Source organism: Acomys russatus, chromosome 16 (assembly GCF_903995435.1).
Source record: "Acomys russatus chromosome 16, mAcoRus1.1, whole genome shotgun sequence".
Classification (NCBI taxonomy): Eukaryota; Metazoa; Chordata; class Mammalia; order Rodentia; family Muridae; genus Acomys; species Acomys russatus.
The window spans coordinates 23,798,980-23,822,741 of record NC_067152.1 but is presented as its reverse complement, the minus strand read 5'-3'; the positions used below and the strand labels follow the sequence as shown (position 1 = coordinate 23,822,741).

The window sequence follows — 23,762 nt, the reverse complement described above, 5'->3', positions numbered from 1 at the left end:
CACTAACAGTGCCAGGCACGGTGATGTACACCTTCAATCCCAGCACTTGGGAGACAGAGACAGGTGGTTATCTGAGTCCAAGGCCAGCCTGGTCTACAAATCGAGCTCCAAGACAGCCAGGGCTACATAGGGAAATCCTGTCTTGAAAAGCCAACAAGAAAAATGTAGTAGGAACTAACACTTTTACTACACAACCCTCGAAGCTAGCATTGCATGGTGGTGATCCGCTTTTCTTATCATTTGAAAGGAGACAGGAGGGCAGGGGACACAGGACCTTGGAGTTCCCAGCCGACTCCGGTAGATCCGACCAACCACACGTAGGCAACTGAAGGAAGCCACCAGGGCTGGGGGCCTTTGGGCAAATGACTAGTTTTGCAATGAAGATTCAAATCTCTTGCTGTCAGCGCTGGCCACTTTGAAAATGGGGCTGTTGCCTGGCAGAGGGGAAAACCACGTGGGATCAAAGGCCACCCACCAGAAGCCCACAGGGGGTAGGGGTGGAGACAGTAAGGGGACAGGGATGAAGTATTGTTGGTGGGGGCAGAATCTGAAGGACTCAAGCTTAATGACCTCCACTCCCGCCCCCTGTCCATCCTGAATTTCAAGTTTATAATTAGGAAACACACTTTGGCTGAAGGAAGGGTAGAAGCCAACGACGGAAGAACTTAATACATCCAGTTCAGACACCAGAATCTCCTGAAGAGTTTACAAAGTACGTGCCCGCCAGACCAACACCCGGAGGGTAGGAGCCCGCCGGAGTGTCAAAAGAGGGAGTGGCTCAATCCTGGCCTTGACCCTCCAACTGGACTCTAAGCCAGGAAAACTACTAGCCACACACTGTTCAGCCCTTCAGCTTGCCCTGCCCCTGTGAGTTGGGGTGGGGGGTGTGCTTGAGCAGGACCGGCAACCACACTCCAAGGCAGGGGACAAACTCTGGTGAGAAGGTGAGGGCCCCTCCCCAGCCTCAGCAGCTGGCAGATGAAAGAACCCAAGCAAAGCAGCCCAGCGCTGAGTAATGCCCCTGGCACCCCACTCCCTGACCCACCCACAGCTGGAGCGGGCAGAGGGGAGGGCCGGGCAAGGCTAGGGTCCCAGTGCCCAGAGTTTCTAAGCCATACAACGCAGCCCCACCCGGAGGGGGCGAGCCGAGGACGTCCCGCCCTGGGACCCCTCCCCCACTCCCTGTGGCTCCAGCTGTGCGGGGGCCTCGCCAACGGAAAACGAAAACTTGGGCAGAGGAAACGGCGGCGGGCGCCCCGCCTGAAAATCCCGGACAAAAGGCGCGGGCCTCCCACCCCCGCTGCCTGACCGCCCAGGGCCTGGCACCATCACCAGCTGTGTGGCCCCGGCCCGGTAGCCTCGGGCCCGTTGGGGTCCCTATGCGGAGCCCCTCTCCAAGTCCCTGCATAGTGCTGCTGTTCCTCCTGCGGCTCCCCAGCGGGACACCAATCTCCTATAGCAGTACCCACCGACGTGGGCGCTGTGACCCCAGCCCGGACGTCGTCCCTGGTCCCGCCCAGCCTGATCCGAGCTCTGAGTCCTCACCTGCGGGGGCCGGGGCTCCGAACGCGGCGGGATCCCGACCAGGCAGAAGGCGACTCCATTCATCGGGCCGCAGTGGAGGCTCTGCGGCCAGGGCACTGTTGGGGGCACCGTCCCGGGCCCAGGGGGCGGGGAACTGGGAACCGAGGGGGCGGGGCCATAAGGGGCGGGGCTTGATTTGCTCCGCCCCGACGGCCCGCTCCGCCCCAACAAGCCACGCTCCTGACCAAGCTCGGCTTGGGGCCTCCCTAAACAGTGCACAGAAAAGTAAAGGGAACCGAGACAGGGGTCTTCGTGTACCATGCGTGGAGCCATGGGTCAGAACCAAGCCTGGCCCAGAGACAGGATCTCAAGGGAAATTTCGGAAGAGGGCCTCCAGGGGACCTGTCCAGATAGAATCGGTGAGTACGAAAGAGGCCGAGGGCCCACACCCAATAGCACAGGGAAAGGCAGCCAGAGAGGGACAGAAATGGACCCAGAGGCCCAGAAAGCCTGTGAGTGGCGGAGAATTGACCTCATGTCAGACCAGGAAAGAACGAACAAGGCTTAGGGAGAAGACTCTAGAGCAGAAGTTTTCTTTCTTTTTTAAAAAGATTTATTTATTTATTATGTATACTGTGCTCTGTCTGCATGTACACCTGCATGCCAGAAGAGGGCATCGGGTCGCATTATAGATGGTTGTGAGCCACCATGTGGTTGCAGGGAATTGGAACTCATGACCTCTGGAAGAGCCGACAGTGCTTTTACTTAACCTCTGAGCCATCTCGCTCGCCCGAGCAGCGGTTTTCAACCTGTGGGCAGTGACACCTTTGGGCCTCGAAAGAACCTTTCACAGAGGTCGCATATCAGATATTGTGCACGTCAGATATTTATGTTACGATTCATAACAGTAGCAAGATTACAGTTATGAAGTAGCAACTAAGCCGGGTGGTGGTGCTGCACGCCTTTAATCCCGCGGGAGGCAGAGGCAGGTGGATCTCTGTGAGTCTGAGACTTGCCTGGTTGACAAAGAGAGTTCCAAGACAGCCAGTGCTATATCACACAGAGAAACTCTGTCTCGAAAAACGAAAGAAGAGGAAGAAGAGGAAGGAGGAGGAGGAGGAAGAGGTGGAGGAGGAGGGAGAGGAGAAAAGAAAAGAAAAAAAAAATTGTTTATGGTTGGGGATCACCACAACACAAGGAACTGTTTTAAACTGCTGCAGCATTAGGAAGGTTGAGAACCACTGCACCAGAGGCTCATGGAAGCTGAGGCACACCAGATATAGTGTGGGGCATTGCTCCTCATCTAGAAAAGCCCCCTCCCAGGAGGAGTCTCAGACAGGATCCCACGGCATCAGTCAAGGCTGGAAGGGAGGTCCAACAACCACCCCAGACTTTTGGCACCCACCGCAATGCAGTACTATGGTTCACACCTCTGGATCTGCAAAGATTCACACCCACCCCCCATGAAGCACACCTATAAAGAAACAGCCCCCCCCAGCCACCATTCTTGCTTCACTGGGAGTTAGGCCTAAAGAGCCAGCCACTCACTTCCCAGGCCTCAGACAGAACCCCCCCCCGTGCCATCCCCCCCCCCCCATGTCCCCACACAATCCAGCGAGGACCACTATGTCCTTTGTCCTTCCTCGAGCTGGGAAATTCTTTTTGCTATCTAACTCTCCCCCTTCCTCTTCCTCCAGGCTATGCTAACTTCTCCCTCAGCCTTTTTACAGGATTTTTTTGTTTGTTTAGGGGGTCTGTGTCTTTCTTCTTTTTATAGAATATGCAGACTTGGCTGGCCTGGAACTATGTAAACCAGGCTGACCTCTAACTCACAGAAATCCACCTGCCTCTGCCTCCCTAGCGATAGGATTAAAAGGGTTCAACATCACACCTGGTGGTGTTTGGGGGTTTTCTTTGGGATGACTTTGGTTTGATGTTTTTGAGACAGAGTGGAGCGGCCTTGAACCTTATTCCCTGCCTCAGTTTCCTGACGACTGGGATAATAATCATGAGCTGCCACACGTGGCTCCTTCTTGCAGTATTTTCTTGCCCCAGACTATGTACTGGAGGAAAAGCAGATATTAAATATTAAATATTCCCCCAAGATAGTCATTTCAATCTTTCTTTTCTTTTCTTTCTTTCTTTCTTTTTTTTTTTTCAAGACAAGGTCTCTCTGTGTTAGCTTTGGCTGTCCTGGACTCGCTTTGTAGACCAGGCTGGCCTCAAACTCACAGCAATCCACCTGCCTCTGCCTCCCAAGTGCTGGAATTAAAGGCGTGCGCCACCAGGCCAGGCTTAGTCATTGATTTCAAGAAAGGCAGGCAAAGCAGAAAGACTGTCTGCTAGAAAAACCAGCCCCTGAGCTGGGAGAACGCATAAGGATGCTCACTTTACCACCAGCTCCAGCAGGACAGACCCAAGTACCCAAGGCCACTCACTCCCTGCTACTTGTTCAGGCTCAGAAATGCAGGTTGTGGGACTGGTGAGATGTCAACCAAGCCACCCCTACTCCTGAGAGCCTGAGAGCCCGAAGGCACACTGACAGGCTCACACTGTGTGCTTTTAAGTTCCTTGCACTTAAAAGGATTCTCCTAGAAAGATTTCTCTGACTTCTTTTATCCCATCAAGGTCAGAAGCCAGAATTACCCTCCTACTCCTAAAAGTCCCCCCTACCAACAGGTTGTAACCTGTCACAATGCCTGGATCCTCTCCATTTCAACAGAGAACCAGTCCCTGCCCTTCTGCCTGTAGCTCCAGTGTTCCGAGGCATGTTGACCCCCCCCTCCCACCCACCCCCCACAGCACAAGGGTCCTTTCCTTCCAGAACAAAGGGTTGTCTCTGTAAGGAGAGCAGACTTGAGCTGAGGCTGTGGGGGCAGGGAGGAGGTGGTGGCCCCTTGGGTACCCCTGGCTCACTTTTTCCAGAGCCTGAAGCCCTCAGACCCTACAGGAGGCAGTTAAGAGGAAGTGAGCTCACGCCAAGCGCCAGGGCCAATTCCTCCCTCCACAATGCACCCCCTCCCACTTCCCAGAAAGTGTACTCTCCCCCACCCTGCTGCCCCTCCCACCTCTTCCTGCACCTTGACCTACACCCCCTCCCCCTCCTGCCACTCATTCCTATCCATCTCCTCTGGCCTTCTCTCCAACCTCACCCCCCCCCCCTCCCTCTGCCGCCCCCCCCCCATCCTCCCTATCTCTCCTGACTCCCTGTCTCTCTCCTGTCTGCACATCCTGCCTTCCGCCCAAAGAAGACCCACTTTCTTCCTTGTAGGATCTTACTCTGGGGTTTGGGACAAGAGTGGTCTCGCTGAGTGTTCTCCCAGGGATCCCCTATACACTCATCTTTCTAAAGCCCTCCACCAGTCCAGTCATGGTTTGTTGACTCAGAGTCCTACCCCAGGAAACATGAGACCTTCAAGGGTGTGGCAGGCGGCCCTGGGGATGTAGGCATCAAGCCCTGCTCCTTCCTTTCAGTTGCTTGGTCATCCTAACTCCAGGATTACATGGTGAGACCCCAGAGCAGCCATGGAAGGCTGGAGAGACAGAAGGGCTGTCCGCAGGAGCTGCCTCTTGCTCCATGGGGCTTCTCGGCTGAGCAGACCTGAATGAGGTGATTGGGGGTGGGGGGGAGAAGCGAGCTGAGGAGAAGGTTTCCCATGGGCAGAGGCAGGGAGGGCTCCAGTGGTGTATGGACAGGAAGTGTGAAGGGATGAGGAAGGAAACAGGAGGATGTGAGAGACTGGGCTCAGGCACTTAGGTTTTGGCCTGGTCTGGCAGAAACTTGAGGGAGCGGTGTGCAATGTTCCCTCTGACACGCAGCGAGGACAGGAACTGAAGACAGTAAGAGAGGAGGTTAGGGATCGGGGTGGAGTGGGATTTACCGGAAAGAGGGGCAGGGAGCAACAAATATCAGAGGCTTTGGAACTTGGTAACGTACTAAGTGAAGAAGGAAGGAAATGGAAGAATCTAGAACAATTTCAAGGCTTAGACTGCTAGACCGTAGATGGAGGATGTTCCCAGGAGAGTAAGCAGGCCAGGCCTCAAATGGTGAGTTACTGCCTTGGTTAACACTTACGAAGGCTTTGCCATGGACAGTATTTACTGCTTTGTTTAATGGGTAAGGAATCTAGGCTTCAACCAACTTACATACATTTGTGGATTTTGTTTTAGTCTGGTTCGTGGGTGGTGCATGTGTATACAGTGTTTATGCATGCAAGTGTGTATGTGTATGTGTGTGTGAGTGTGTGTGTATGTGTGTGTGAGTGTCTGTATGTGTGTGTGTGTGTGTATGTGTGTGTGAGTGTCTGTATGTGTGTGAGAGTGTATGTGGGTATGTGTGAGAGGGTGTGTGAATTGTGTGTGTGTGTGTGTGTGTGCTAGACTGAGGCTAACATTGAGTATCTTCCTCAGTTACACCCCATCTTGTTCCCTGAGACAGGGTCTCTCACTGAACCCAGAACTCTGCGGTCCCCCTGTCTCCCCTTCCCTAGCACTTGGGTTACAGAAATGAGCTGCGCCTGGTTCCCTGGGCATTCGGAGTCTGAACTCAGGCCCCCACATTTGTACGGCAAGCACTGAACTGAGTCATCTCCGCAGGCTCCCTTTACTTTGCCTTGGGGGCTGAGTTTTCAGGCAGGGCCTCAACCAATAAGCTTAGTCTAGCCTGGAGCTCACCAAGCAGCTGAGGCTACCCTGGATCTCATGATCCGCTTGCTTCAGCTTCTCAAGTATAATATCAAGGTTAAAGGCATGCAGCCAGGGCTGTGGTGGCGCACACCTTTAATCCCAGTGCTCGGGGAGGCAGAGGCAGGTGGATCACTGTGAGTTCGAGGCCAGCCTGGTCTAAAAGCGAGTCCAAGACAACAGCCAAGGCTACACAGAGAAACCCTGTCTCAAAAAAAAAAAAAAAAAAAAAAAAAAAAAAAAAAAAGAAAGAAAGAAAGAAAAAAAAGCGAACCATAAAAACAAAGACAACAACAACAACAAAAACATGGGCTGGAGAGATGGCTTAGTGGTTAGGAGCACCACCTGCTCTTCCAAAGGTCCTAAGTTCAATTCCCAGCACCCACATGGTGGCTCACAACCATCTATAATGTGATCTGATGCCCTCTTCTGGCCTGCAGATACACATGCAGGCAGAGCACTGTATACATAATAATAATAAATAAATATTTAAAAAATAAAACCCACACAGGATTTGAACCCAGGCACTTAGGCTCCAGAGTCCACATACATAATCTACACTTGGTGGATTCACTGTCTGCTTAAACCCTGGGTCTGGTCCGTCTTGAGTTAGAGTCTTGATTGTGGAAGTCTAGTAAGACAGGGAAGCAACTCAAGAGTCTCTAGAGAGGGCTAGAGAGGTGGCTTAACAGTTAAGAACACTAACAGCTCTTCCAGAGGACCCGGGTTCAATTCCCAGCACCCACATGGCGGCTCACAACTGTCTGTAACTCCTGTTCCAGGGGATCTGACTCCCTCACACAGACATACAACCAAAAGAGCAGTGCACATACCATGAAAATACATAAATTCTCTTTTAAAAAATAAAAGAGTCTCTAGAGACCATGAGGGATGAGGTGACCATATGATAAGACAGGACCTGGAAGATCAGCCTTAGGGACAGGCAGGATAGAAATACAGGAAGGTGGCATGGCATTCTGTGGGGCAGAGAAGACTCCTAGCAGGTTGCTTGGAGCCAAACAGAGGTCTAACTGTGCAGAGCAGGCAGAGCTACAGGGAGAGGGTAAAGCTGGGCGGGAAGGAGGAACAGGGCAAGCCAGGCAGGCTGCTGTCTGAGTGGTAAAGATGAAACAGGTCACAGATCAGATGAAACAGGTACTTGAAAAGGGCTGAGGACAGGGACGGTATGGTGGCCCATGCCTGTGATCTCAGCACTTAGGAGCTGAGGCAGGAGGATCACAAACCAGAAGTCATCACAGTCTAGCAGTCTAACAGCATGTTTAAGGATAGCCTGGGCTACATATTAAGACCCTGTCTCAAAAAAAAAAAAAAAAAAGTTAGAGGGAGGGACTGGAGCGATGTCTTGGCAGTTAAAAGTACCTAGCACATAGTAGCTCATAACCCTGGTAATTCTACTTCTAGGGGACCAGGCCCCCAGCCCCCTGTTTTTGGCCTCTGTGGGTACACATGAGGTGCACATACATATATCCAGCAAAACACTCATCCATCTAAAATGAAAATAAATAGTCTGGCCCTGTGTGGCACCTGCCTTTAATCCCAGCACTTGGGAGGCAGAGGCAGGTGGATCTCTGTGAGTTTGAGCCCAGCCTGGTCTACAGAGTGAGTTCCAAGACTGCCAGGGCTACATAGTGAGGCCCTGTCTCAAGAAATAAATAAATAAATAAATAAATAAATAAATAAATCTTTAGAACATGTTGTTTTTGTTTTGTTTTGTTTTGTTTTTTGAGACAGGGTTTCTCTATGTAGATTAAAGGTGTAGATTAATCTCTGTGGGATTGAAGGCATGTGCCACCACACCCAGCATAGAACATGTACTTTTAGGGTGCCAAGATGGCTCAGCAGCTCTTATAGAGGACCCAGGTTCAGATCCAACTCACAACCATCTGTAAGTACAGTTCAAGGGGATCTGATGCACTTTTCTGCTCTCCACAGGGATGAGGCACACGTGTAGAGTGCAGAGACATACGTGCAGACAAAACATCCACATGTAATAAATATACCCTTTAAACAATGTTGTTGTTTTAAATATAGGGCCAAGCAAAATGGTGCAGCAGGTTAAGACTCCAAAGCAAGTGTCCTGAGTTTAATTCCCAGAATTCTCCTGCACATGCACACGGTGGCAGACATGCATGCATGTATACACAGGTATACACACAAAAATCAATAAGTAACTGTTTTAAGAAAACAATATTTGGGCTGGAGAGATGGCTCAGTGGTTAAGAGCGCCGCCTGCTCTTCCAAAGGTCCTGAGTTCAATTCCCAGCAACCACATGGTGGGTCACAACCATCTATAATGTAACCTGATGCCCTCTCTGGCCTACAAGCAGACAACACTGTATACATAATAAATAAATCTTTTTTTTAAAAAAAAGAAAATATTTGCACATGCCTTTAATCCCAGCACTTGGGAGGCAAAGGTAGGTGGATCTCTGTGAGTTCAAGGCCAGCCTGATCTACACAGAGAATCTAAAACAGCCAGGGTTACACAGAGAAACCCTGTCTCAAAACCCCCACCCACCCAAAAAAAGAGTACTGGCTGCTCTTCCAGAGGACTCAGGTTCGGTTCCCAGCATCCACACAGTGGCTCACAACCATCTGTAACTCCAGCTCCTGAGGACTGAATGGCCTCACCTGGTCTCCGCTAGCACTAGGCACATACATGGTGTGCAGACGCATGCACATGCGGGCAAAACACCCATCTGCATATAATATAATTAAAAACTAAACCAAGCATTTGAAAAAAGCTTTGTGTTTGGGAAAGAGACTGAGGACACAAAGTGGGAGACTGAGTGGAAGGAGGAAAAGCAGCACCAGGATGAGACAGAGGCCAGGAGGACAGCTCTGAACTGGCAGACAGAGGCCAGGAGGGCAGCACTGAACTGGCCGAGGGATCCTGAGTCGCCAAGGAGTTAACAGTGGCATCAAAGGAGTTCCGAGATGAGATGCCTAGGCCCCCGCCTCACCAGGCAGCTGTCTGACTTTGAGGACTAAGACATTCTCTGAACTTCCTTCTCACCCTTTAACATGAATCAGTAAGGCCTTATCTCTCATGTGGCTGTGAGAGAGAGGCAGGGAGGCGCATATTTAATAACAGACCCGAAGCACTCTGCAGCTGTAAGGAAAACACTCCACTCGAGGCACAGTTTCACTTCCATCAAAAACATCCTAAGTCCCTCATGGTGGTGGTATACACCTTAGATCCCAGCACTAGGGAGGCAGAAGCTGGTACATCTCTGAGTTCTGAGCTATCCTGGTCTACATTGCTTGCTTCGGGCTAGCCTGGTCTACATAGCTTGTCCCCTGTCCCGTCCTGTAGAGCATCCTGATTTAGTCAAACAGTGCAGATTCCAGATAGTTTCCCCCTAGGTTGAGGGGCTGCTGCAGATTGGATCCTGCTGCCACAGAGGACAGGGCCATATGACCTCTGACCTCAGGAAAGGGTCAGAGTTCAAAAGCTGAAGTACACACAGGGAGTATTTAACTCAGGTGCTCGAGTGCTCTCCTAGCATACCTGGAGTCCTGGATTCCACCTGCTTAAGTCAGGCTTAGAGGTGCATCTATAATAATAATAACAATAATAATAATAATATATTAATATAATAAATTATTATTATTAATTTTGGCTTTTTGAGACATGGTTTCTCTGTATCACCCTGGCTGTCCTGGACTCACTTTGTAGACCAGGCTGGCCTCAAACTCACAGCGATCCTCCTGCCTCTGCCTCCCGAGTGCTGGGATTAAAGATATGTGCCACCGTGCCTGGCTATGAGATCTTTTTTTTTTTTTTTAATGTGGTTCCTGCTGAATTTGTATTGCTTTTACACTATGGTAAAGTCAACCTTGTCAACTGAGTTGGGTGTGGTGGTACATACAGCAACACAGGAGGCCGATGTAGGAGGGTGGCTAGTCTGGGCTACACTTCAAGTACCAGGTCGGCTTTGGCTACATAACAAGCCCTTGTCACAAAAATAAAAAATTAAGAAGCTGTCACTTGAGCCACTGTATATGGGGGAACTGTCTGCAAAATGGGACCGGCGGATTTAAGGGCATGAGTTTGCAGCGGTCCTGCCAATAAAGGAAAACGAGTGCCCCCTGGTGGACAAAGAGAGGAGGGCAGGGCTAGGCGGGAGAGCTGGTCTTGGCAAGCCTGGCTTTTGGCTCCTAGATCTTCTGAAGTCTCCCTAAGGAAACACTGCCCCCCTCCGCAGTTTGCTTATGCAAAGCATGTGAGACAGGGTGTGATAGAATGGTGGGGACAGTTTGATGAAACAGAAGATGTGCTCTCTCAAGAAACCCTTACTCTAGGGAGAGTAATGGATCCACAGAAGGCGCTTTTGGACAGAGGGGTGGGGGGCAAGCACAGTCCTGAGCAAAAGAGAGAGGCTGGGTACTGAGAATAGAAAGCAGTGGCCTTGGGAGGCTAGCTTACACCCTTGAAGGCCCTTGCCTGGCAAATGGCAGAGGAAGGAGTGGGGTGCAGGCTCTGGCAAACCCACACCCCTACTCAGCAGACTCACAGCCTTTTGTTTGTTTGCTTTGTTCCTTTTTTTTAAAGATTTATTTATTTTATTTATTGCATATGAGTGCTTTATCTGCAGAAGAGGGCATCAGATCACCTTATAGATGGTTGTGAGCCACCATATGGTTGCTGGGAATTGAACTTAGGACCTCTGGAAGAGCAGGCGGCACTCTTAACCACTGAGCCATCTCTCCAGCCCGCTTGCTTTGTCTCTTGAGAGAGTCTCACTGTTGCAGCCTTGGCTGGCCTGGAACTTGCTATGTGGACCAGGGCTGACCTCAAACTGACAGAGAACTGTCTGCCTGCCTCCTGGGTGCTAAGATTAAAGGCAAGAGGCATCCCGAAGTGTCTGTGGGGGATATTATTTGTTCAAAAAGATGTCAGTCCCTAGTTGATCCCTACTGCCAGGTCCCTGTGTTAGAAATCCTATCTGAACACACTTTGGGAAAGGAGGCTAAAGACCTCTCTGGCCAGGTTGGGGCCAAAGGCATTAGGCTAGCTGGGAGCCCCTAGGCCAGCAGAAGCAGGAGGCTGCAGCTCCCCCATGAAGCCTGGGCAAGTGTCACAGCAGGAAGCCATCACTCTGCTCCATCAGAACTGCCTGACTGCTAGGAGATGAGGCCTTGGGGTGAGGACTCTGCCCTACAGTAAGGTGCCTTAACTTTAAGTCATCAAATAGTGTCGCCCCTGGGCCAGAGTAGCAGCTGAGCAGACGTATAATGCTGAACAGTGGTTCACAAAGGTCGTGGCACCTGCTAGCAGGGCTTTGGAACACCAAGATGGAGGGGAAAGGGACTGAACTGTGTTGAGTGCCAGTGACGGTCTCATAGTCTTTTCAATCTAATTTTATTTAACCCCGTGAGAACACTGAGAGATGGATATAATTAGGTCTGCTGCGAATGAGGAAACTGGCTCAGAGAGGGTGAGCGATGTACCCAGCTTCTCCCAGCTCAGATTCAGGACTCAAGCAAGCTCCTCCGATGGTAAGTCCTTGCTCTCTGTTGTAGGGCAGGGTGGGGGTGGGGGGGGGGGCGGAGGGCTGTCAGGCCAGCCAGACCCTTCCTGTTCCAGGGAGTTCTATCTAAAGACCAAGACCCTGCCTAGCCCCCACACAGAAGGGGCCTGTTCCACTTTCATGCTGCCCTCCTGGAAGGAGAGAGGGAGTAAAGGTGGTAATGGATCAGGATCAGGGAAAAAGGAAAGGAAAGAAGGGGAGGGAAAGGGAGATGAGGAAAGAGGTGGGCGGCGGCTCCCAACTCCCCCCTGGAAGCTCTGGAAATCCCCAGCAGCTGCCCCTCTCTCCTTTGTCTGGCCCTGAGCCAGCCCTGGGTGGAGAGAAGAGAGTCCAATGGGGAGGGCAGGGGGGCGGGGCTGGCCACAAGATTGGGGAAACCTGACAAATCCAGCCCCCTCCCCTTTAGGGAACCCTACATGCCAGAATCCACACATACCAAACAGACACACCAGGGAGGTTCTTTCTGCTTTACAAGAGGGCTCAGCACATGGGGAACTTAAAATAGGAACTGCTGCAGCTCTGGTTTCGGAAACAGCCATTCCAAACCTTGCTTCCGGCAGCTTCGAACACCAGCCCTTGGCAGAGAGGATCGCAGGCCTCTGGGCATAGAACACCCCAAGGTCTTAGATAGGTCAGGCTGGCACCTCCACTCTGAATGCACACAGGAATCCCAGCACACCACGCCCATCCCAAGAGTGCACTCACATTTGGAAGGCCCCAGGCTGAGTAGCCTCTCGCTGTCACACAGAGGCCATCCCTCTCCCTAGCTGGCAGTTCTCATAGCAGCCTGGAAATATACATCCCAGGCCTACCAACAGCGCTCCACGGAGCCAGGCCAGGAGTCCCGGAGCCAGGCCTGGAGTCCCATGGCCTAACGCCAGGTTCACAATACACTCCTGTAACCCCAGCACTAAGGAACCCAGCCTGGGGATCATAGTGACACCAAGAAGAAGAAAGCAGAGAAGAAAAGAAAGTCCAATGTCCTGCTCTGCTCCTAGGGAGAGATGGCAGCGGGCCTGGGGGACCTGTCATTTGGGAAAGCAGAAGCTGCTGATACCAGAAAAGGTAGCGCATGTAGATGTCTGGGCAGAGAGGTCACTTGGAGGAGCACTAGGGTGGGGGTGGGGCTGCAGGAGACAGGAAGCAGCAGTGGCCCTAGCCTCCCCCTCTTGAAAAAAAAAAATGGCTACACAGAGAGACCCTGTCTCGAAAAACCAAAAAAAGGTCAGGTGTGGTAGTGCACACCTTTAATCCAGGCACTCGGGAAGCAGAGGCAGGCGGATCGCTGTGAGTTCAAGGCCAGCCTGGTCTACAAAGTGAGTTCAGGACAGCCAAGGCTACACAGAGAAACCCTGTCTCGAAAAAACAAAAACAAAGCCGAAGAAAAAGAAAAAGAAAAGAAAATGGACTTAGGGAGGCAGAAACAAGCAGATCTCTGTGAGTTCGAGGCTAGCCTGGTCTACAGAACAAGTTCTAGTTCAGCTAGGGCTACACAGAGAAACCCTGTCTCAAAAAACAAACAAAGACCAAAATAAAACTAATTTTATATTAAAGAATCCAGTGGCATTTTGTGACCCTCTTTTGGTGCTTCCATCAATACTCAGCCGCAAAATGAGAGAGTTCAGTGGTTAAGAGCACTGTCTGCTCTTCCAAAGGACCCGGGTTCAATTCCCAGCACCCACATGACAGCTCACAACTGTCTGTAATTCCAGTTCCAAGGGATCTGACACCTTTACCCCCACACCAATGCAAATAAAATGAAATAAAATAAATTTTAAAAAAGGAAAAAGAAAAAAAATGAGGAGCTGTGTCCCCTTCCCCCTACCAAGCCTGGTGGTTGGGGAGCTGCCACTGGCCATTTAAATTAATGGCCAAGATGCCAAACAGGCCTAGAGCCTGGAGCAGCCCATGACCCCACCCCAAACCTCACAGCACAGCCCAGGAAAGAAACCCAGAACACTGATGCCTCCCAACCTTCCAGAATTTAGGACCACCCATCTGCTGACTCCTCCCTTTCATCGAGTGGCACATGCCCAAACCCCTCTGCAACAGTGTTGGGGACGGGGGCTGAGCTCACTGGGAGGGGGGCAGATCTTAAGAGGCCAGGACCTCACACCAACTGGTGGAGGCTAAGCAAGTGAAAGGAGCCCAGAGCAGGGAAAAAATGCTTATATGGACGGGTTCAACACCTCAGGCATATCCAGTGACAGAAAAGCCAACTCCATCACTCCAAACCCCACCCAAAGACCTCACAGAAACAGCATCCCTGGGATGCTGGCATTCCACCCCATCCTTTGCTGTCCCTCTTAGAGCCAGGGTTGTGAGCCAAAAATCTGGGCCTTCTACTCACTGACCTGACTGGCAAGGCTCTCTGGGGTTTGCAGAGTGACAGCTCTAGCAGGGGGCCTTTCCCTGGCCACTATGCCTAGCCCCACACCCTCAGTGTCCTGCCAGGAACCTGGGTAAAGAGGTGAGCAGCCGCCCACCTGGCCCGTGCTGCTATGCTGCATTTGGGGCGCATGTGGCGAGCCTCCCAGCCCACCCCACCTTCTCATTGCCATGAAATGGTGGCAGCAGTTGCTGCAGCTGCTGTAACTGGGAGAAGAGGCAGACAGGCTGGGAGAAGTCCCTTGACACGTAGGGGGAAGGGCCGCTGTATCTTTAAGTCCCACTGGAGGGTGGGGACCTGGGGGACAACAGAGTTGTATGGCCACCCCTCCATTCTGCAGAGCCCATGTCCCCTCAGGCCTAGGTTTAAGGAGCAAGGGCTAAGGGCTTCCCTTCCGGACTGGAGATGGAAGGGTCTTCTAAATGTGGGAAGGGGGCGCAGAGTGCACCCTCTGCGCGTGCTTCCCTGGTTATCAGCGATGGGGGAGTGCCCCGAGAGCGCGCGTGTGTGCATGTGTGCACCAGCTTGGTGTCAGTCGGGCCCCATCCCTCTCCTCAAGCTCGGCCCCGCCCCGAGCTCCTGCGCCCGCACCCCTCCCTCGTGGTCTGGCCCTCGCTCCCGCCTCGCCCACCCTCGCCGGGTCACCGCACCCGCAGCCTTGGTTCTGAGACACGCGCCCATACCCGGCATCCGCTGACCTGCTCCATGCTGCGACCGCTACGCCGTCCTCCTCGTGCCGGCCCCAGGGGGCGTAGGGGGCGGCGGCCCCTCCATGCACCCTTGCCGGGCAGCTGCACGGGGCGACCGCGAGCCACGCCAGGAGCGCCTGGACTCCGCCGCCCGAGCCCTCCCCGCCGCGGGCTCCGCCCCGCCGCAGACTCCGCCCCTCCGCGGGCTCAGCCGTCTCTCCCCCGCCCGGGTGGGGGCTGCGCTCCACGAGCTCACCTTCGCACACAGGCACTGCCTAGCAGCTGCGCGGAGTCACACACGCTGTCACACATAGTACATCCCAGGGCCTCATACATCAGGGGATCCTCCTGCCTTCACCCCCAGTGCTGCCTGCCTGCCCTAGGGTCTTGTCAGTGGAGAGAAGACTCCTCTTCAAGGGAAGACCCTTGTCACTTTCCTGAGGCTAGCTCGGTCAAGAGGGCCCCACTTCTTTCACAAGCTCCAGAAAGGAGCTCGGCCAAGGGAACCAAGAAGCCTGGTGCCAGAACTGACCCGATGGCCCAAATGGCAATGGGCCACTTCCGAGATCGAGAGCCTGCAGACATACCCACAGAGTGCGGAACACAGGGGAGGCACTGTGCCACTCCACGGGGTGATGGCGGTGAGAACAGGCAGCTGGCAGGGGTAGCTCCTTTTTGCCAAGGTCCAGCCTTTCTGGAAATGTGCCTAAGGACTTTGGCTGGGGTGTGGGGGTGGGGAACAGGGATGGATGGAGATTCCAGTCGCCCACCCAGCATGCCATGCCCCAGCCATGTGCCAAACTGGATGATGACCTGGTTACTCACTCCCAAGAAGGGGGTTTTTGTGCCCCAGATGACAAAAGTACAAGGCCCACCAACCCTGGTGAAGACCAAGGCGTGCCAAATGGATTCCTTCTTTCTTTGGCAACCAAAACCAGGGTGTCCCTTGTCAGACAGATCAGGACCAAACTGAGAGAGACATCTCATGAATAGGCATAGATGAAGTGGGTGTTCTGCCCCCAAGGCAAGAGTGAAGTCCAGAGAGGCCATGGGAGGACAGTCACCTGCCCTGAATGGGGTAGTAGAATTCCCAACATTCATGTGCAGGAGCTGGCTGCTGATGCCCAAGCCAGTGTCCAGGCTGGCAAGACATTGGCCTCACATTTTTTTTACCCAGTCCTGGTCTCTCTCTCTCAGGCACCAGAGGGTGAGGGAGAAGCGAGTGGGAAGCTGAAATGGAGAGTTTAAGATCTCAGTCTACCAGACAAAGGGGGCTTTATCGGCCAGGGGTTGGGGGGGTATATGGGGGCAGGGAGACCCAAGCAAGCACTCAGCTCATTTATTTGCTATTGCAGTTGGAGTCTCCAGCCCCTCCCATGCCTCCACACTGCAGGATATTAGGATCTTTGCTCTAAGCATAGCAGTGCTGTCCCTGAACCCGCCCTCCTCCTTGGCTAACCGTGCCACCACCCATGTCCTCCCCACTTTCCCCATCCAGCTCACTGTAGCCTCTCTCAGCCTCATTGCCATGCCCTCTAGGTGGCCTCATGGCCCCTGTCTGCTACCCAAGGGCCCTGCTGGCTGCCTGGGGAGGGAGGGCAGTCTTGGGTGGTGTCACAAGGCTATGGGGGTCAATAGACCCTTTGTCCCTTTATATGAAGTGTGTCCTGGCCTAAAAAGATAGGAGTGCCAGCAAGCGAGCATGACCTCACGCCCCCACCCCCCCCCCCCGCCCGCCCCAAATGGCCTCTGCCAGACCCTGGAAGAGCTGCACTTTGCTTGCAGAAGCTAGACTGTCTTCTTTCCCACTGGATTCCCTCTTGTCCTCTTTCAAAGACCAGGAAAGGAAAGCTGGGTAGCCACCCATTTCCAAGCTGCTGAAATAGCTGCTGCTTGGCTGGGGTCTTTGTGAGGTCTATCCCTAAAGATGGTCTGGCTCTGAGGACTAGATTCCTATTAGCCAAATTCATGGCAGCTTGACTGTGAAACCCCAATGTCAAATTATCAATCCCTGTGCAGTACCACAAACCTTTAATTCCAGCACTCAAGAGGCAGAGGCAGGTAGATCTGTGAATTCAAAGCCAGCCTGGCCTACAGAGCAAGTTCCGGGACAGCCAAGGCTACTACACAGATAAACCCTGTCATGGGAGAAACAGACAGACAAACAAGCAAACAAACACCAGACACACACACACACACACACACACACACACACACACACACACACTTCAAACACCACTTTACAAGTACAGACAAGAAGGAATGGTACCATCTCTGCCTAGAGTTTGGGATCATTATATGTAGTCCCCTAGCCAACTAAATCCCCTGGCAGGGCCAGGGCACCTCTGGACATGCTCTTATCCTTTCTTTTTCTTTTTTGTTTTGTTTGTTTGTTTTTTGGGGTTTTTTTTTTTTGTTTGTTTGTTTTGAGACAGGGTTTCTCTCTGTGTATCCCTGGCTGTCCCAAGTGCTGGAATTAAATAAAGGCATGTGCCGCCGCCACCACCTAGCCCTTTTATTTTAGTTTAGTTTTTAAGATTTTTTATTTGGGGGCTGGAGAGATGGCTCAGTGGTTAAGAGCACTGTCTGCTCTTCCAGAGGTGCTGAGTTCAATTCCCAGCAACCACATGGTGGCTCACAACCATCTATAATGTGATCTGATGTATATGCAGGCAGAGCTCTGTATACATAATAAATAAATAAATAAATAAATCTTTAAAAAAAAGATTTGTTTATTTATGATTGTGTATAGTGTTCTGCCTGCATGTACACCTGCACACCAGAAGAGGGCATCAGATCACATTATAGATGGTTGTGAACCACCATGTGGTTGCTGGGAATTGAACTCAGCACCTCTGGAAGAACAGTTAGTGCTGTTAACCTCTGAGCCACCTCTCCAACCCCATCTTACCCTTTCATACCCTGCCTAAGCCAGAATCTGCAGCAGCAGCCACACCTGAGAGATAGAGCAGTGGGCAATGGGGCTGCCACAGCCAGATTACTTGGTTACTTACATTACTTCTTCGCTCAAATTAAAAGACAAGGAAGCACTCTTGTCTCCTGATGAGTGTGTTGGTCACTCCACCACCCCTTTGGCTGTCTAATATTTTTAGACAAGGTCTCACTCTGTAATCCAGGCTGGCCTCAGACTCACTATGAAGCTCAGGCTGGTCTTGAAACCTCTCCTGCAGCTCTCTCCTGAGTGCTAGAAATGTAAGCATGAGTCACTATACCCAGCTTCAAGCCCCCTTTTTTAATTTTTATTTTTACTATTTTTTAAAGGCCTTTTCTTTTTTCTTTTTTTCTCTTAATTTATGTGCATTGGTGTGAGGGTGTCAGATCTTGGAGTTACAGACAGTTGTGAGCTGTCATGTGGGTGCTGGGAATTGAACCCAGGTCCTTTGGAAGAGCAGCAGACAGTGCTCTTAACTACTGAGCCATCTCTCCAGCCCCAGGCCCACCTTTTTTAAAAGAAAATGTTCAGGTCCGGACAGCATGGAATTTTCCGTCCATCTCTTGGTGATGCTTCAAGTCTGTCAAAATGAAAACTGATGTCAAGTGTGGTGGTGCACACCTTTAATCCCAGCACTCGGGAGGCAGAGGCAGGCAGATCTCTGTGAGTTCAAGGCCAGCCTGGTCTACAAAGCAAATCCAAAACAGCCAGGACTACAAGAGAAACCCTGTCTCAAAAAACTAACAAAAGAAAAAAAGAAAAGATTCAAGTCCAAGGTCTGCCTGAAAATGACCCTGTGGTCATGCCACCTGTCTGCGTTCTCACAGAGAACAGGTGACAGTGGCCCCACCCCACAGGGTTGCAGTAAAAGTTACTCATGAGTATGAGCAGGAAGCCCTGGGTCCACACAAATGAGCCACACACACTTCGTACTCCCTACAAGGGTTGAATTAATTCAGCTTATGTTATTTTTAGCTTTAGAAGCAGGAGAACGTTTCTGACCTTGTCACTCAATTCTAATAGTCTGTATCCTGTTATGCCACCTGGTGTTCCTTTTTGGGGGTGGCCATAGTGATATAGCCCACTCTGCTTTCCTCCCTCTAATGGGGAGTTGAGAGCCCCGAAGAGAGAAAGAAGGGTGACCCAGGAGGGAGTGGAAGGGATGAGCCGGAAGTGGCTGTGCTCCTGCACCTGCCTCTTTGAGAACAAAGCCAAGCATGATGCAATCTGGCCTGGTGCAGCTGAGGCTGCCAGGCCTGGAGAGGGAAAGTGGCTGTCAGTTGGGGAAGGTGGCAGGCACCAGAGTGTACACAGGTGTCCCTGGACGCCTGACTCAGGATTCACAGCCCATCACGATGCACCGCCCCTCCCCCCCTTCATAAGACTCCTGGATACACTCTGAAGCTCCTCACCCAGAGTCTGGCCCCTCCCCAAATCCTTGCAGCTGCTTTCTAACATGATGCAATGAAGATCTCAGTGCAAGCTAGATAGGAGGCCCGGGAGTAACACAGGCCAGGCTGGCCTTCCCCAGCAAGCCTCAGGGTGCCTGCTCTCTCTCATTATCTTATAAACAAGAGGGCAAATCCTCCAGAGGAGATGCAAAGAGAGGCCCCAAGGCCTGCCCCCAAACAGCACATATTTAGAGAACTGCACAGAATCCTAAAATGACACCAAGCCAGGCAGGGATCCGGCATCTGTCACTGGCCATCATCAAACCAGTGGCAGGGGCTGGGGCGGGAGGTGGGGGAGCTGGAGCAGGCTGTAGGTTGGTTCCCACTGCAGTGTGGGGTTGTCAGTCTCATCTCCACGAATCATTAGTGAGTTTAGAAAACACGGCTCTCATATACAGGGGGAGGTAATCCCCCTCAGGAACAGTCATAGGGGAGGGGAATAATGGGGAAATGGGGGGGGGGGGAGAATGGGAGGATACAAGGGATGGGATAAACATTGAGATGTAACAAGAATAAATTAATTAAGAAAACACGGCTCTCCCTTCATCTTAGAAAGAGGTTTTGTCCCTCAGAGGATTCAGGACAAACCAGGGTCCCCTCCTGGCCAAGGCAAAATCCTCAGGATTGGAAAGGCAGACTGTGAGTATTTATTCCAGCCTCACCAACCACTACCAGCCAGAGAGGGCAGCTGGGTGGCCTGGCTCAGAACAGCCACTAGGTGGCAGGAGAAGCCCGAGGGCTCCCCCAACCCGGCTCCGCTCACTCCTCGCCCCGACTGCCCCACCCGGACCCCGGACCCTGAGCCCTAGAACCAGGTGACGCGAAGCTCCTGCCTTGCGTCCAGCTGGAATTCCCTTCCCTACTGAAGGTTTACTACGCGGTTCAGTTGGGCCACCAAGTGTTACAGGTAGGCGCTGGCACCGACGAGATGCAGCAGAGAAGAGCGTGCCCTGTCCTGATCTTTCCAATCACCTGGGCAGGCGATTTCAGGGGGTTGGCAATGTAATTGCAGCTCAGAGCTCCTGTCCTTCCCGAGACCACCTTTCACTGTCTCTCCTCCAGCCTCCTCACACATGCTGGGTTCTCCTCTGGCCAGAGGGGCCCAGAACCCTTCTGGGTTCCAGTCCAGGCCCCTATTCAAGCCCAGAGGTGATTTCAGCCAGGAGGATCTGTCCCTGCTACTACCCCGACTTGTACTCTGTGTGGGGGGTGGGGAGGGCAATTTTCTTTCTTTCTTTCTTTTTCTTTCTTTCCTTTTTTTGGGGGGGCGGGGTTTGTTTTTCAAGACAGGGTTTCTCTGTGTAACTCTGGCGGTCCTGGACTCACTTTGTAGACCTCGAACTCACAGAGCTCCGCCTGCCTCTGCAGGTGCTCTGGTGGCACTCGCCATTAATCCCAGTACTCCAGAGGCAGGCCCTCTAGAAGCTTCTTCTGAAAGGATGAGAGGGAGGAAACAGGAAGCAATCCGTTTTGGGAAATTGCTGAAATTGTTTGGATTAAAAAGGGGAACTACCTGGAGGCTGGAAAGATGCCTTGATGGCTAAAAGCACTGGCTGCTCTCCAAGAGCTCCTGAGTTCAATTCCCAGCAACCACATGGTGGCTCACAACCATCTATAATGAAATCTGGTGCCCTCTTCTGGTATGCAGGTGTATGCACTCACATTAAATAAATCTTTAAAGCCAGGTCTGGTGGCGCATGCCTTTAATCCCAGCATTTGGGAGGCAGAGGCAGGCTGTGAGTTCGGGGCCAGCCTGGTCTACAAAGCGAGTCCAGGGCAGCCAAAGCTAACACAGAGAGACCCTATCTTGAAAACCAAAAAATAAAATAAATCTTTAAAGGTGAGGTGGGTGGGATACCTGACACCTTTAATCCCAGCACCCCCAGTGAGGCAGAGGTAGAGTCTCTGAGTTCAAGGCCAGCCTGGATCTACAGAGCAAGTTCTAGCACAGCCAGGGCTACAGGAAAAAAAAAAAAAAAAAAAAAAAAAAAAAAAAAAAAAACCCACAAACGAATAAACAAAAAACCCAAAAAAATCTTCTGAATCCTTTAAGGGATTCCAATGACAAGCCACTTGTGAACCTGACCGAACTCTTTGAGCTTTGGCTAAATAGTGGGGTGCTCAGAGTCCAATTGGCACAAATATACACAGTAGTCATGAGATGTAAGACTCTCATTCTGAGATGTGGGAGTAGCCAAGAGAGACAGGAAACACTTCCTTACTGCATCTCTGTCAGGGGTATGGGATGGAATAGCAGGGCAATCTTCCACTCCCTATTTGTCTGTAAGTTAAGCCTATGTACAGGGCGCTCGGCCACGGTAGGGGGCGGGGGACAGTCTTTGGGACAAAAGGCAGTAGTTGCAAGTGAACAACAGGAGATGAAGAGGTTGTTTCAGGTTGTAGAGTGAAGACCATTTTGGATCCACGTTTACCAAAGGATGCTCGTTCTTCCAAGGGTCTTATGGCCCAAGTCAGAGGCGATCTGGACCTAGCTTTCCCAAGCTTAGAGTCCAACAGGCCTCACCACATTGGGTGACCTGCTACATTTGGAAAGTATACCCTAATAACATACTTCAAACTTATGTCTCTGCATAAATATGCAGTGTGTGTGTGTGTGTGTATGCACACGCATGTGCTGCTTGTATGTGCACAGAGGCCAGGAGGAAGCCTGGTTCCTCAAAGCTGGAATTTTAAGTTTTGAGACGCCTGGCTTGTTCCATGGGTGCTGGGATCTATGTACCCCCCTCCCCCTAGCCCCCTGCCCCCACCCTCACCTCCCTACCTCCTCTCATTTAGATAGGGCCTCGACCCCTGAGTACTGGCATTACAGATTGGTGCCACCATGCTGGGATTTACTAATACCTACAGGGCTGTGTAACAGGCTGGCCTGGAATTCACCATGTAGACCAGGCTAGCCTCAAACTCACAGAGCTCCACCAGTCTCGGCCTCTGGGGCTATTAACACACTCTGGATGAGGCCTGCCAAGCTCAGGTGCTCTGGCTGAGCTCTCTTGTGATGGGCTCCCAGATGAAGCTCCCTCCCCTGTAATGTTGCTGACTTTATTGTTGGAGCCACCTTTTCTTTCAAGAACATTGCTGGGGGTTAATGCCATTGTTGCACTATCAGGACGGAGAACAGGAACTGCATCCCACAGGAGCCAACTGGGGCTAGCAGACACTTCTAGAAGACCCCCTGGCACAATGGCTCCTTAAACAGGAAGCAGAAGATTCAGTAGAAAAGGGTAAATGGAGGTTACAGTGGTTCCCAGAACACACCAGCATATGCAAGAAAGCAACAGGGCCTTACCCAAGAGCTGGAAGGGCAAGGCTGGGAAAGCAGCAGGGAACCCTTATGGCCAGCCAGACCAGGATGGCTGCTGCCACATAAAATGTGCCATTCCATACTGTGCCACTGCTAACCCTGGCAGGAAGGCTCTCTGGAATGCTCCAGCACTTCCTAGGGCAGCTCTGGGCAGTGGGCTGCTATCAGCCTCAGGAATTTTCCAACAACTTACTTTAGAGAAAACAGTGGATTTGTTCTACATGGCTGCCAGGGGGTGAAAGGTCAGGAGAAGGTCTGAAGAACACAATCCGAGTGACAGGTCATTTCTAAACGTTTTTATTTCAAATCTCTTTTCATCCCTCCCCAAAAAGACATGGGTCGGTACAGCAATCATAAAAAGGAGATACAAACACAAGAGTCAAATGTCTCCCGCACTGACACTTACAAAAACCGGGAATTATACACAGGGTTTCCAAACAGGACCTGCAGCAGCTACTAATGTCCCTTTACAAGAGTCAAACATGCTATTACTACAATATTTACAGACACCCCGTTCTGGGACTAATCTACAGGGACATCCCAACACCCACCCCTCTATGCCCAGAAAAATACCAAAACACACCCAAAGTGCATTTGTTTTGTTTATATCAAAACATCTTTCCCTCTCCCCATCCACCCCAGACCACCCCCCATTTAAGATTGGCCTGCAAGTCTATTTTAACCATTTAGTTATTTTTATACTTTATGAAAATAAATTATACAGCAACTATTTTAATAAATTAAGCACAAAAGGGGAGAATAAAGGAGGAAAACTAAATGGGAAGACAAAAGCCAGGCCACGCTTTGGCTTGGAGGGCAGGGGTGGCATAGCAGGACCGAGTGGTTGTGGGGTATGGCTCCCCTGTGGTGAAGAACCCACCCCCCAACCACTGAGCCCAGAATGACACCCCTCAGCACGGAGTTTCTGAAACACCACCAGAGTGCACAGCAGCACCTATGCCATGCAGCACCAGTGTGGGCTTCCTAATGTCTGGCCTGCCCAGAGCGGTGCCTGGATCTTGCCTGTCCCTCTTGGGAGCACCAGGGATGGAGTGGTCACACCAACCCACTGTCCACGGAGCTGTGAGCACAGCAGGGGTCAAACCCAAGTGGGCTGAAGAGGAGTGTCTTGGTTTCCCTATCTGTCTCAGGAACAGCTGCCATCGCAGTCCAGCTGCGATCCAATGTTGCTGTCT

At 51.7% G+C, this 23,762-nt stretch overlaps 1 protein-coding gene across 4 annotated transcripts in view; it reads right to left on the bottom strand.

Annotated features, from left to right (window-relative positions):
- Arhgap23 (Rho GTPase activating protein 23) overlaps positions 1–14,962 on the bottom strand; it is a 109,423-nt gene extending 94,461 nt beyond the window's left edge. For 3 of the 4 annotated variants that reach the window (XM_051158419.1, XM_051158421.1, XM_051158422.1), the window contains exon 1: positions 1,546–1,673. In XM_051158419.1, the coding sequence (XP_051014376.1) occupies positions 1,546–1,608 (63 nt within the window). In that variant the 5' untranslated portion in view covers positions 1,609–1,673. Of the gene's footprint in view, positions 1–1,545; positions 1,674–14,849 lie in introns of those variants that run through there. The other variant, XM_051158420.1, reaches the window with a different exon arrangement.
- Positions 14,963–23,762: the final 8,800 nt, after the last annotated feature.